Source organism: Gnatocerus cornutus, chromosome 2 (genome assembly GCF_029298725.1).
Source record: "Gnatocerus cornutus isolate USDA-ARS CGAHR chromosome 2, icGnaCorn1.1, whole genome shotgun sequence".
NCBI lineage: Eukaryota > Metazoa > Arthropoda > Insecta > Coleoptera > Tenebrionidae > Gnatocerus > Gnatocerus cornutus.
The window spans coordinates 6,858,535-6,871,906 of NC_142234.1; the positions used below are offsets into that span (position 1 = coordinate 6,858,535).

A 13,372-nucleotide genomic window follows, 5' to 3' on the forward strand; every position below is an offset into this window, starting at 1 on the left:
AGACATTAGAGCATTACAAAACGAATCCAGTAACTTCCTAGTGAAAATGTTGTTCTGATTTCATGGTAAGCAATAGAAATGACAGGTTTAACAAAAGCTCAAAAACGTAAAACTCCCATCGAGAAAAAGAGCGAAGACAAGGAGGTCCCTGCTTTGTACGTATATTTCATTTTGTTTATATTGAAGTCCTAAATTTGTTTGGCCATTTAAGGAGATATGGTCCTCTGCCGAGACTCACAAACCAAAGAATTTGGAGTCGCGGTATTATAATTTTAGGAATTTTGATTTATGTCTGGTACACTTCAAAAGACGGTAAAGAAATTGCTTTAGCTAAACAAAAGGATGTTATACCCACGAGAGGGCAAACAGTAGAATGTGATCCTAATTACTTAAATGAAATCAAACAGTTCCCAGGATGTGTTCCCACTAAATGTGGCAGATTTGTCTCAGACAAGCTGGTGACAATAAATGAAGTTGAAGCTTTGTTAAATGTGGCCAAAAAAGGTGTTTGTTCTTTTTGAAAGTCAATTTAATAATGAGATCTTGCAGGGATCAGTCTTGGAGGTTCTTCTGGAGGTGCCTCAATTCTAGACTTACATTCAGGAGCTGTTTCTCTTGGAGAAAAATTTGTAAACATCTACACCCTTGAAGGTGCTAAAAATTTCATCACTCCAGCTGATCTCACTATTTACAAAATGGTGAAAAATAAAATTCACCATGCAATTGCTGAGAACTTTGGAATTGACAGTGATAGCTTGTACTTAACTCATCCTACATTTTTTTCAAAGTTAACTAATCTAGAACCAAAGACGCCACATGATGAGTATTGGCACATTCATGTTGACAAAGTAAATTCAAGTCAAATCAATATAAAATAAATCTAAAATGTTCAATTTTAGGAGACTTATGAATCCTTCCATTATACTTCACTGTTGTACCTTACAGACTTCAATGTAGATTTCAAAGGAGGACGATTTGTGTTCGTCGATGACGTAGATAATCCATATAAGAATGTCACATTAGAACCAAGAAAAGGAAGGGTCTCAATGTTTACTTCAGGTGCTGAGAATCCCCATTTAGTAGAAAGGGTGACTAGTGGAGTAAGGTTTGCAATAACTGTGTCATTTACATGTGATCCTTTAAAAGCGATTAGTGATCCAACTGCGCAATAATTGCGTTTTGGTAGTTTTGATGTTTGAACCATTCCAATAATTATAAAAGGTATTTAAATTACCGCAATTTTACTTGTGAAACGAGTGATTATCTGTACTTAAATGTGAATATTAAACGTAGTAAAAAAAACAGGATTTTCATATTTTTTTTATTTTGATATAGTATGACCTATAAGGTTGTGTCAATGGTACAAAAGTTAAGCAACAAACTCTGTACCATTAGCAGGACCTTCAAATTTCAAAGTCTGACATTTAGTCTTTGGTTTCCCCGACAATACAAAAATAAATGCTTTTTTGTATAAAATAAATTACAAAACCATTATCATTAATCAAAAATAAATTACTAATTTAACAGTATATCTATAAAAACCTAAACGCGACTAAAATCAATATTTACAAACATTAAATTACAAATCATATCTACAATCTGTGCTCAAAACTTAGAAAACTACACTTAACGTACGTCATGGATGAAAATTACGCTTTTACAACGTCACTGTGTAAAATATTTGCGATTTTCTGTACACTGGTTCCTGCCAAAATAGACCTGTGGTTACCCTCTAGTGGTTGCACCTTGACGTTGCCTTTGCAGACCTGTAAAGTACATTATGATTTTCACTCTCAATGCAAGTAAAGAATCTTACCTCTGAGAGTCCATAATCGTCACCCATTTGTACATAATTATCTATTGCTCTTACGAGAGTAACAGGACCTTTGAAATAAGAGTTTGGTTTGTACTTGTCAGCTGCCACTAACTTGTAATAGAAACTTGCAGCAGCCGCTGCAAGTTGATCATTTGGATATGGCGCTGAACCGGAAACTATTTGAGTCGCTCTAGCAACTCTTTCTTCCCATGTCTTCAATGCCATTAATTCAGCAACCGCCTATGAACAATGATTAGTTTCTATTTTTAAATTTCAAGTTTAGAGTCTTACCTTCTGTTGATCCACATCTTTGAATTGCATTATGAAATAAACCAAAGCTTCGCTTTGCTCAGCGGCTACGTTTCCTTGAAGACTCTTTGTGTTTCTTGCTTTACCAGTATGTGTAGCGACGTACGATGGAGATCCGTCAATCAATAAAAGATTAACTTGTTCTCCGCGATTCTCCAATTGAACGCCCATTTCAAATGCTACGCAAGCACCGAAGGAATATCCAATTAATGTGTATGGGCCTTTAGGCTGCACTGTTTTAATCTGAGTGTTGTAGTATTGAGCCAAATCGCCAATGCTGGTCAACGGAGTGTTTTTCGTACATTGTAGTCCATAAACAGGTGCATCGATGTTCTTAGCCAAGGTTTGCAGAGCGTTTACCACTCCTTCGATCGGATGTAATACGAAAACTGGAGGTTTCTTAGCCTCAGCGTTCTTACTTTGCATTGGAATCAAGCATTTGGACGGCATAATTTCAACACTTTTGTCAAATTGTACTTGAACATCTTTGGAAGGTGCAGTAGGTGCCTCAACTGCAGGAGAACCACCACTTCCAAGCTCATTCAATTGTGCAAAAGTTAGCGCACGGATATCCTGAGCACTGAGGACCACATCGTAATTCCGTTCCAAGGTTTGTTTAATTTCAGCACCCATTAAAGAGTCCATTCCGAGGTCAGCCAGAGATGAAGAACCCGCGACTGTTGCAGGATCTTTAATACCTAAGATGTTAGCCACCGCGTCAATCAAACTGACTTGATTAGCGTCTCCACTTCCTTTTTGTTTTTCTGCTAAAACCATGCTGGCGACAACTGCGTTTGGTTGTTGGAGGAAGATGTCCATTGTGGAAAGACACGAAGCCATTCTTTGTGGTAAAGTACCACCAACTTCAGTGTCGTTACCGCCCATTGTTTCCAAAATTAAACCAACATCGCCGATAGCTCCCCACTGGATGGCAACTCCTGGCAAGCCGGCTTCTTGGCGAGCTTCGCAGATGCGTTCCATTGTTGAATTGGCCAAACCATAGTTGGATTGACCTGCGTTACCACGACCGCATGATACTGAAGAGAAGTTGACGAAGTAGTCTAAATGAGGGGCTAGAGTTCTTGAAGCTGCATCCAGTTGTTTACTGCCATCTACTTTGGGTCTGCAGACAGTTTTGAAGTCGGCTTCGCTTTGATTTTCCATCATGGCGTCACGGAGGACGACAGCCAAATTGAAGATTCCACCGATAGGTCCAAGACTGTTGGCTTCTTCTAGGAGTCTCCTGGCACCTTTATCTGTGGTGGCATCAGCTGTTGAGATTAATACGTTAACTCCAGATTCTCTCCACCGACGAACACACAGAGATTGGTATCCGGTTTTAACTCCGCTTCTTGAAGTTAAAATGATTTTTGTTGCTCCTCTTAAAATGAGCCAGTTTGCCAACTCTAGACCAAAACCGCCCAAACCGCCAACAAGAATATAACTCTTATCGGGATCCATGTAAGTACGTGGAATGGCACTTACGGTTTTTAGCTTAGGACGTTGTGCTTTGCGGCTTTCTTCATCTCGAACTTTGAGGACTACTTTGCCGATATGTTTACCAGAAGCCATAAATCTGAAGGCTTGTTCGATCTGATTCTCGTTGAAGACAGTATTTGGAAGAGGTTTAACTGCTCCGTTTGTGATACCTTCACTGACCAAACGCCACACTTCTTTCTTATCAGGACTTTCACTATCGAACAAAGCATCCAGCAGAATTCCGTGGAACGTCGTGTTTTTCAAGAATACACTCATTCCAAGTGGTGAATTGTTAGAGAGATCGACTTTTCCAATCTCCAAGAAACGACCTCCATTTGCAAGACAACGAACTGAAGCTTGGAGTTGCTCATTAGCCAGGGAGTTAAGAACCAAATCAACACCTCGTCCATTTGTCTGGTTGAGGATCAACTGTTCAAAACTAGTATCACGCGAGTTTCCAATACAATCGTCGGTAAGTTGAGGGAAAGTTTTCTTCAAGAAGTCACGTTTGGCTTGACTACCAACAGTCGTGAAGACTTTACAACCCATGTGAAGGGCGATAGCGATGGAAGCTTGACCTACACCTCCAGTACCAGCGTGGACGAGAATAGACTCGCCGGGCTTCATGCGTCCTCGGACCACCAAAGCGTAATAACTCTGAATTAAATAAATTTAGTAAAACGCAAAGATACCAAATAACACCACTTACGGTTCCATAGACTACAGGAACTGTTGCGGCTTCTTCTAAACTCCACTTTTCGGGGACTTCCCATAAGAAACCACCATCAGCTAAGACAGTAGTTGCGAGACTTCTTGCAGCAACCATTCCCATCACGCGTTTACCCTTGTTGTCACGTCCAGAAAACTCCAACCCGAGGATACAGTCTTGTCCAGCTAAGTCTCCTGGGAGCGCGTCTGGAGGAAGTTTTCCAGTAGCCAGCATAATATCACGGAAGTTGAGTGGAGCGTAGTAAACGTTGCACAATTCAGTAGAAGCGTCACTGCCCCTAAACAATAGAATATAATTGGTGTTTTGCCCAAGGAAAGTTGAAAACTCACTTGTAATAAGTTAATGGGCCTTCGATCCATCGGAGACTTGACAAATCGCCTCGTGTTAGCGTGTTAATGTAAGCATGCTCAACTTGCAATTTTCCACTATCGCTGTCATGATCGAGAAGAATATGTTTGAAACTTCCCCATACTTTCTTCTTTAAAACGTTTTGCACAAGATCTTTTCTCAGTTGCTTATTGTAACCAGCCAAAGAAAACGCAGGAGCATTCTTGTCTTGAATAAACACAGCTCTGATACCCGCACCACCTGGTTCTTGTTTCAGACAGTTTACCATTCCAACCAATCCAGCCAACTCCTCTCCTTGGACGTACAAATAAATTTTATTACCTTCGACTTCACTCTTCTTCATGGCATCTTTTAACGGCTCAAGCCAGGCGAAGTTATCTTCAGTGATTTTCAAAACCTCTGCATTAACAGGAACTTCCACTGGCTTTCTAAGTAACGCGTAAATTTTTGTGGCGGTGACTTGGGTGCTTATAATGATAAGTCCTGACGAGGACAACTTACTGGTGTCTATGGCACCTTTCGGTTCTTCCAACAAAACAAAGCCGCCTTCTTTTAAGGAACCTGCGGCGTTTTCCAATAAATTGTTTCTTCTTTGAGCTAAAGCATCCACTAATACAACTAAGTGTACATTTTGGTCGATTGTGCTAGAATTCACGTCTTTCTGAACGTGTTTAACTCCACTGCTTTCAAGAATGGTACCATCGATTGATTCAGAGGTTATCACAGTTGTGTCGGTAGAAAGCATGGGTTCTTTTTCAAGAATGTTTTTAATGTTAGGTGCCAAGAAGGATTCGACTGAACGACCGCTTCCAACTTCTGTTACTTTGAGTTTAAGAGCGCCGGAGCTGTTTTCCAGTACGGTTTGTAAGAGAACCGTCAATGCTTGGGTTCTAGCTCTGTCGTCATTCTCACTGAGAGATACTGTGTTCTCGAAAGGCACAAACTGGTACTTTTCAAGTTTCGGTGCAGACTGTGTCTGTTGACGACGAGGCGCCAAACTTGCTTTCATCCCTCTAAGTTCGATTCCTCCAGATTTGATGACACCAATATTGCGATACATGTAAACTGGCAGATTTTCTTGATCTGAGAGCTGCTTAAGGTACTCAAGATGCTCCTTAGGATTTATCACTGCTCTTTGCAGTCTTGTAGGAAGGTACAATTCACGAGTAGTTTGTCCAAGAATCGAAAATTGTAACATGGTGTCGATGTAGCTGATCCAGTCGTTGTTCCATTTCAGTGAGCCGGTTACACCTCTATTGTCAGATTCCATGATACCTCGGAAAATACCCTCGTAGTCATAGCCTCTTAGTCGTAGTTCCTTGTAAATATCTTGATTGTTTAAGGGTAGCAGTTCTTTGGCCACGGGAGCAGTGGGCTTGTTTAAGCTCAAAACTTCTTTAGAAGCGTCCTCTGGAACGTAAATTCTTCCCGAAACAGCGACTGAGCCACTTTCACAGAGCTCAAAATCACCAGTTCCTTCGAAGATGTTAATCAAAAATCGGACGGATCCTTCTTTTGGCAAGATGGTGGCTCTGTGGAACTGTACGTTCTCAATTACCACAGGGAGTTGCTCGTAATCGGCGTTACGTAATTTTGCGAATGTCTTCCACACTAATGTCTGCAAAAGAATAATTAGTATTGAATTGTATCGTCATTTGTGTTTTCTTACCAAATATCCAGTTGCTGGGAATAATACTCGACCATCAATAGCGTGTCCGCCCAAGTACTGGTCACTTTCTTTGCTTAAGTCGACTTCTACAACTAATTCACCGGATCTGCTACTTTTGTCACCAAAATTAGGAACCGCCCATTCAATGGAGTGATCCCATTTAACCATGGATGCGATCATCGGAGTACCTTTACCCACTGGGAAACTAACTGAGTGATAAAGATTTCCAAGTCTGGGTTGGGCGCCGGCGCTGTATATTCTGTAAGAGACCGATGTTAACATGTCTTTTTTTGAACATGAATTAACTTACTTTCCCAACGCGGATGTCAAGAACTCGATATTGTTGCTGTGTCCTCGTTTGACGAGGCTAATGTTGGTGGCTTTGGGTCCCAGAGCTCGTTTCAAGATAGCTTGCAGAAGTCCAGTAGGAGCGATTTCAATAGCAATAGCATCTTCTGGAACGTGTTTGAGGGCTTCGTGGAACAACACGGGTGACAGAAGATTGTTAACGTGATAAGCTGCAGAGCTTTGTTGGGCTAGTGGAGTTCCCCACGCCGATTCTGGAATAGACGAAGAAATCCATCTGGACGTGCGAGGTTTTGGGTTGGGAATTATAGCCTCTAAAGCTTTACGTAGCTTGGGTCCAGCTTCCGCTATATATTTGCTGTGGAAGGCAATGTTGGAACTCTTTACTTTTCTGGCGAAGACATCTTCAGCTGTTAGTTGTCCGACGAACTTATCAACGGCGGCAGAAGGACCAGATATAGTTACATTGTCTTCGCTGTTGTGGCAAGCTGGAAATACGTCAGAGGGACATCTCTGTTTCGCTTCATCCCAGGTTAAACCAACAGCTGCCATAGCTCCTTCAATGAGATTACTTTCAAGGATCGCTTTTCCTCTACTGTAGGCGGCAAGAACTGCCTGTTCGGCGGTAAAGGTTCCGTCAGCATAGGCGCAACCCACTTCTCCAACAGAGTGTCCGACGATACCATCAGGTTCAATGTTCAAAGTTTTAAGAATGTCTGTTAAAGCTACTTGCATACTGGCGATTGAAATAAACGAGTTTAAAACATTGTCGAAAGCAGTCTCTGTGCTGTTGACTAGAATGTCTTCCAAATTGATTCCGTGTGGTTTCAAGACTTCGGCGCTCTTCCTGATCGAGTTTCTAAAGACTTCAATCTGCATCAGTTCTTTAGCCATACCTGCCCATTGTGAGCCCATGCCGCTGAAAATGTACCATATAGGTCTTTTTGCTCCGGGTACTTCTGAGACTTCACGAATTGGTTTGTCGCTCAGAACAGAATATCCACGGTATGCATGACCGGTGACGTTGCTTCTGTGAATCTGATCCACTAGAGCTAAGAATTCTTCATCTTCTTTGTGGGTTTCGATATGGTCAAGGAAAGTATTCACAGCTTCCTCAGTGCGACCAGAAACTCCAATGACTCGAGGCAGAGGATCCACCGGCCAAGATGTTTTCGGTTTTGGATTGGATTTCAGAATGATATGCGCATTGGCTCCTCCGAATCCAAACGAGTTGACAGCAATGATTCCACCTTTCCATGGTTCGTTTTTCGCGACTACTTTCAGTCTTCCATCGTTCAAAGCGGGAATGTCTTGATTAGGATTTTGGAAGTGTAAATTCGCCGGGATTTTCCCCGATTCCATTGCGATCAAAATTTTAGCCAGAGAGCACATACCAGACGCCGGTTCGGAGTGACCCATGTTACTCTTCACTGAACCGATAAGTAGAGGTTCTTTGCGATTCTTGCAGAAGAAGTCAGCGATAGAGTTAACTTCTTGTGGATCCCCGACTTTGGTACCAGTACCGTGAGCTTCCACGTACGAAACATCCAAAGGATCAACACCAGATTCAGCGTAGGTTTCGCGGATAAGTCTATTCTGCATTCCTCCTGCTGGGAAAGTGATACCTTGTTCTTTGTATCCATCTGTATTTACTTTAGCTCCGAGAACTGTGGCGTAAACGCGATTAGCTACACTTGCTTTTTGTAATAATAGTACTACAGCGGCCTCTGATCTCACATATCCGTTTCCTGACGAGTCAAACGCTTTGCACATTCCTTGCGGACTTAACATACTCAATCGATGGAACTGCAACGAGGATGTAGGTTTTAAAAGTAAATTAACTCCGCCAACAATAGCAGCATCGCATTGTCCAGTTTTCATTGCGAGAATAGCCTGTTGAAAAGCCACTAAACTACTAGAACAAGCAGTGTCTAAAGCATAGCTAGGTCCATTGAAGTCAAAAGTGTACGACAGTCTGTTGGCAAACATAGCTCTGCAGCAACCCGTCAATCCATAACCATTGACTTGATCTGGGTCTTTGGTCCAAAATTCTGAAGATTCACTCTCTGAAACTCCAATGTATACTCCCGTCCTAGATCCTCTAATGTCATTTGGGTTGATGCCAGCATCAATTATCGCTTCGTATGTCAATTCCAGAAGCAATCTCAACTGAGGATCCATAACATGAGCCTGCTTGGCATGAACACCAAAAAAGGTGGCATCAAATCTGGACAAATCTTTGATTTTTCCAGTTCGCGTAGGTAATGTGTAAAGACCAGAGGGCCATCTTCGTGCATCGTCAGTTACCAAATCGACACCATCGAACAACTGTTGCTTGAATTCTTCGATGTTTTCGCTTTCTGGTAAACGTCCGGAAATACCAGTAATGACGATATCTTCGGATACTCCATTCAATTGGCCGTTTTGTGTATCGGGTACTCGCGCAGGCATTTTGATAAATAAATTAAATTCTGAAAAAAATAGACGTGTTAAAATAGACATTAAATAATGGATCGTTTTAACACAATTGGTTTACAAAGGACTTGTATAGTTCACCAATGGAAGAGCTATTTTTGGGTTGAACACGCACCAGGACATTTCATCAAAAATTGACGAAAACAAAAGTATCATTATCAATTTAGGCAAATTGCGTTATGTAATTTCTTCTATACTTTATGCAATAATCGTAACAACAATAACATTAGTGATTAGATAATGAGGCTTTTTTGACATTGATTATTCATCAATGACATTATACCGACATTGCGTAAGGTTACATTTTGAAGGAAAAATATGAAAATCGAAGAGGAATCGCACCTCTACTGTTGACTCGTAGCATTTCCATTTTGTTGTTTAAGTATGACTTATTAGGGCCATTACAAATAAAAGCGTAACTTCACATAAAAATTCAAGAATTAATTAGTCGCTTTATGGTGCCACATTTTAAAAACACATTTTTTATTTGAAAAATGTTTGTTTTTGTTGTATAAAGTACCGAGTTTCCGGTCCTAGTTTACCTGAAAATGTGTCATTATGGTAAAACATTACACACGTTTATTTACTTAATACCGTATAGATAAGGAACTATAAAAATCATCATAAATCCAGCCATTTCGCCGAATGCTGATTTTATTGACTTATTAAACAATTTCAAATTTAAACACCCTGTCTAAATTTCCATGAGAACTAAACCAATCGGTAATAAATCCCCAGATTCGTGCATGTCGGTACTGTTTCGGTGCTATTAATCTAATAACTGGTGCATGACGATTTTTTTCTGATAAACCGTTGCATCTCCGTTTACAGTTTTTGACGAAATGCTGCCACTTTATTTAAGTACCTGTTAAAAATATATCATTTGATTGATATATTGATATTGATAATAACCGATGAGTCAATATAGAGCCAACACTTAACAATATTGGTAAAACATAAATAAAGTTTCTTCCAGGTATTGTTTGTAATTCTTCCATTTCAAACATGAAAGTTGGGTGTCATTTTAACAAATTTACTTAGCATAGACGCATTTTCATTTAAAGACGATGGATAAGACGTAAAAGAAAAATGCGCGATCTTATTGTGTTCGGTCTCCGCAAATCAATAAATTCATTACTAACACGTACAAACAAGAAAACTATGAATGAAAAAGAGAAAATTAGTATGTTCACGTTCACACACTAATAATTATAATAATTGTAGAAGTATTTTAAAAATAGAGACAAACAGTCTAATATTTTGAAGTTTTCTTTGAAAAAAAAATGTTTATACCAAACTAATTTTAAGTATTTTATGTGTAAATAAAAAAAGTACACAAACAATAAAATTGTAACAGACTCGAGCACCTAATATTTATATTAATAAAAGTAACATTTCGACTGGAATTTCTAAAACTGTTGTAAATGTTTGTCGGTGCACTTTTGTTTATTTCCCACAGTGGCGTAGTCAGTGGGAAAACAGTACCACCAACCAATGAAAAATCCGCAATTATGAATGGAGGTAATTTAATTTTTACCTGTACTAAATTACTAATCACTAATAGAAAATGCAAATACAAAAGAACTACTGACCCATGCTTTAAATATAACATAATATAACTATTTACTGGTTTTTGGTGTTAATTTAATAATTAAAAATTTCCATACCTAAGTAAGTCTAAATAATCCAGAAATATCACAATCACTTTTCCACAGCACTACCTGTTATTTATTTAATAACAAATTCGCGTGCGACGAAACACACCGCAAAATGAATTTTCCAAGTCTGCGCTTGCCATTTATCTGCCGCGGGATGTGGTCCTATGTCAGACCATGCGCCACAGCCAATGGTGTGTTTGCGTGGTTTGCTCGTGCCCCGTGAGTGCCGTTGAAAAACGAAGTCTGGTCGATACACGTATTCTTTGAAGCAACCGACGAAGACCTGAATCATTACTTTCCATGGGTCACAAACTTTTACCAAACTTTTTATTTGGAGATTGAAAATTTAGATGATTCACTTCTGGTTAAGAAAAACGTTTGCGTTAAAAGCTGACTTTCTACCTTCTGTATCAAAAGTAAAATTAGTTTTATTACGATAATAAAATTAGGGACACAATAAAATAAAGCCAAGGGTATTAATACAGAAATATGTGCTGGATCATTGTGGCAAATATCTGCTATTTTTATGGGTCATAGAATTACTATAAGTATCTTTCATATTTAATACATAATTATGATTAAGTAATTATGTAAGTCAGAAATTTGGAACATTTATGAAAAAGATTTCGGATTAGAAAATTAAACGACAATTTGTTTAATAAAATAGGAAGAGAAAAGAACAACAATAATCTTCATGTTCGAGCCACTGAAGTTCAACTGTAATTTAAATGTGGCTAGCTGACCTAGTACACTATATTCCTTTTGTTGGAAATTAATTAACTTTTTCCGCTTACAGGTCGATTTTAAGTTGGTAGTGAAGTTGCCTTGACGCAAATCAGCCCATTAGTCACAAATTATAATTTTTGAATAGGAAGATTGTAAGTACCTTTGGAAATGAATGTCTTTGCTTTGATTTTATCGACTTTCTTTAAATGTTTGCACCTATAAATGTAACATTTTCTTTGTGTGTGCTAGAGTATATGCTAGTTTAGCAGTTTTATTGCACTTGCAGAATGTACCATTGTGACAAATTGTTATGACAGGTCATTTACATCACGTCTATTTATTTATGGTAGAAAAGCAAATGAGGAACGTTAAAATTTGTTTCTTTACACGACAACGAATTCTACAGGAAAATTATCAAAATTTATTGTTTTATGACGTTATTAACATGATTACAGCTGATTAAAATTGATTACCGTAGGTTTTTATTATTATGTAATGTGAATTCTCATTATGTATCAGATATTTTTAGGAATTGATTTCAATAAATCGCTGGTGCTATTTATTTTTTAAACGAGCGGATATTAAAATTTGCAAAAATGGTTGAAGGTTTTGCTTAAACTCATTACATTTGACTGCTTTAGGAAGCTACTCTCTCATGAATGTATGTAATAGTTGTAAGACTTATCGTTGCATTTGCACGTAAAAACATTTTCGTTTCGAATATGTATGTGTTTAACTTTTAACATTTATAAAATTCTTTCCCTGCCATACATACAAAAGCTTTTTATAGAAAATGCATGTTTGAAAACCGAATGACGTCAATACATTTTTTATCAAAAATAAAACAGTTTTGGATATCTTGAATATCTACTTATTACTAATAATTAAAAACTTTCATATATTTATCACTAAATATTAGTTTTACTATTTTCTTAATCTTTAAATGTACTTATAATTCATTCATTTTACGTCATTCATTTTAAGTGTCGTCACGTAATAAATAAATCATTTCCTTTTTTTGTATTTTACGATCTTTTTATTTTATTAGAGTAAATGGACGTCACTTGAACAACTAACTATAAATACTCAAAAAATGGAAATTTTGATTTAGGATAGGCTATACACACCCTGCAAAAATTTGTAGTTATGCAGGAGGAAGAAATAAATGGTTTTTGATGATGGTCAAACATGCATTTGCATCAAAAAATGAATTACATTTTATGAGCAATTGTTAAAAAAATTGGGACACTTCACTAAGTAATAGGAATCAAACCACCATTTTAACATACTTTCTCATCAGATTTTTCTCTGGGAATTTGTTATTACTTATATTAATAAATTTACACACTCTTTGAAACAGTTTTATTGCAATTTCACAGTAAATTTTTACATTTGGCTTAATCTGCGTAAATCTTAAATAAATTTTAGTACAATGGAAATATGAAAATGTTTATTTTCATGCACAAGGTAACATTTGCATCAGCATCAGTTTGCAGAACAACGTGGAATTATTATTACATTCCTTATCACGCCACCAACGATAACAACGTGATTTTGATAATGGTAAATCATTTCATTACAAATTCATGATAATAGCATAGACCACAAATGTAGATGAATACAGTGGCGTGATCCTTTGATGAGAGAAGCACCTGTTCGCACCTGGTAAAACTAGAACAGAAAGTTATGACGTAAACATGCGCGATATCTTAAATTATTATTATGTTTTGAGTACGTTGTTGTTATTGGGAAGAGGATTCTCAAGAAAAAAGTGGGTTTTAACGTACGTGTTGTGATTTGAATATATTTTTTTTAAGTTTCTTATTGTTTGAACTTGTCAAGGATAGTTGGAAAAC

The 13,372-nt window shown here is 38.0% G+C and overlaps 2 protein-coding genes across 2 annotated transcripts; one reads left to right on the forward strand and one right to left on the reverse strand.

Moving 5' to 3' along the window:
* Window positions 1–1,314, forward strand: LOC148178396 (2-oxoglutarate and iron-dependent oxygenase domain-containing protein 3-like). Its single transcript, XM_088031330.1, has 4 exons — window positions 1–155; window positions 212–504; window positions 550–848; window positions 900–1,314. The coding sequence occupies exons 1-4, from the start codon at window positions 79–81 to the stop codon at window positions 1,170–1,172; spliced, it is 942 nt and encodes a 313-aa protein (XP_087887456.1). The 5' UTR covers window positions 1–78; the 3' UTR covers window positions 1,173–1,314.
* On the reverse strand, window positions 1,308–10,920 carry FASN1 (Fatty acid synthase 1). The gene is made up of 8 exons (XM_088031328.1): window positions 10,800–10,920; window positions 6,662–9,128; window positions 6,352–6,610; window positions 4,664–6,300; window positions 4,314–4,611; window positions 2,108–4,261; window positions 1,817–2,056; window positions 1,308–1,766 (listed from the first exon to the last, which is right to left on the reverse strand). Exons 2-8 carry the CDS (start codon window positions 9,106–9,108, stop codon window positions 1,650–1,652), a joined length of 7,152 nt encoding a protein of 2,383 aa, XP_087887454.1. The 5' UTR covers window positions 9,109–9,128; window positions 10,800–10,920; the 3' UTR covers window positions 1,308–1,649.
* Window positions 10,921–13,372: the final 2,452 nt, after the last annotated feature.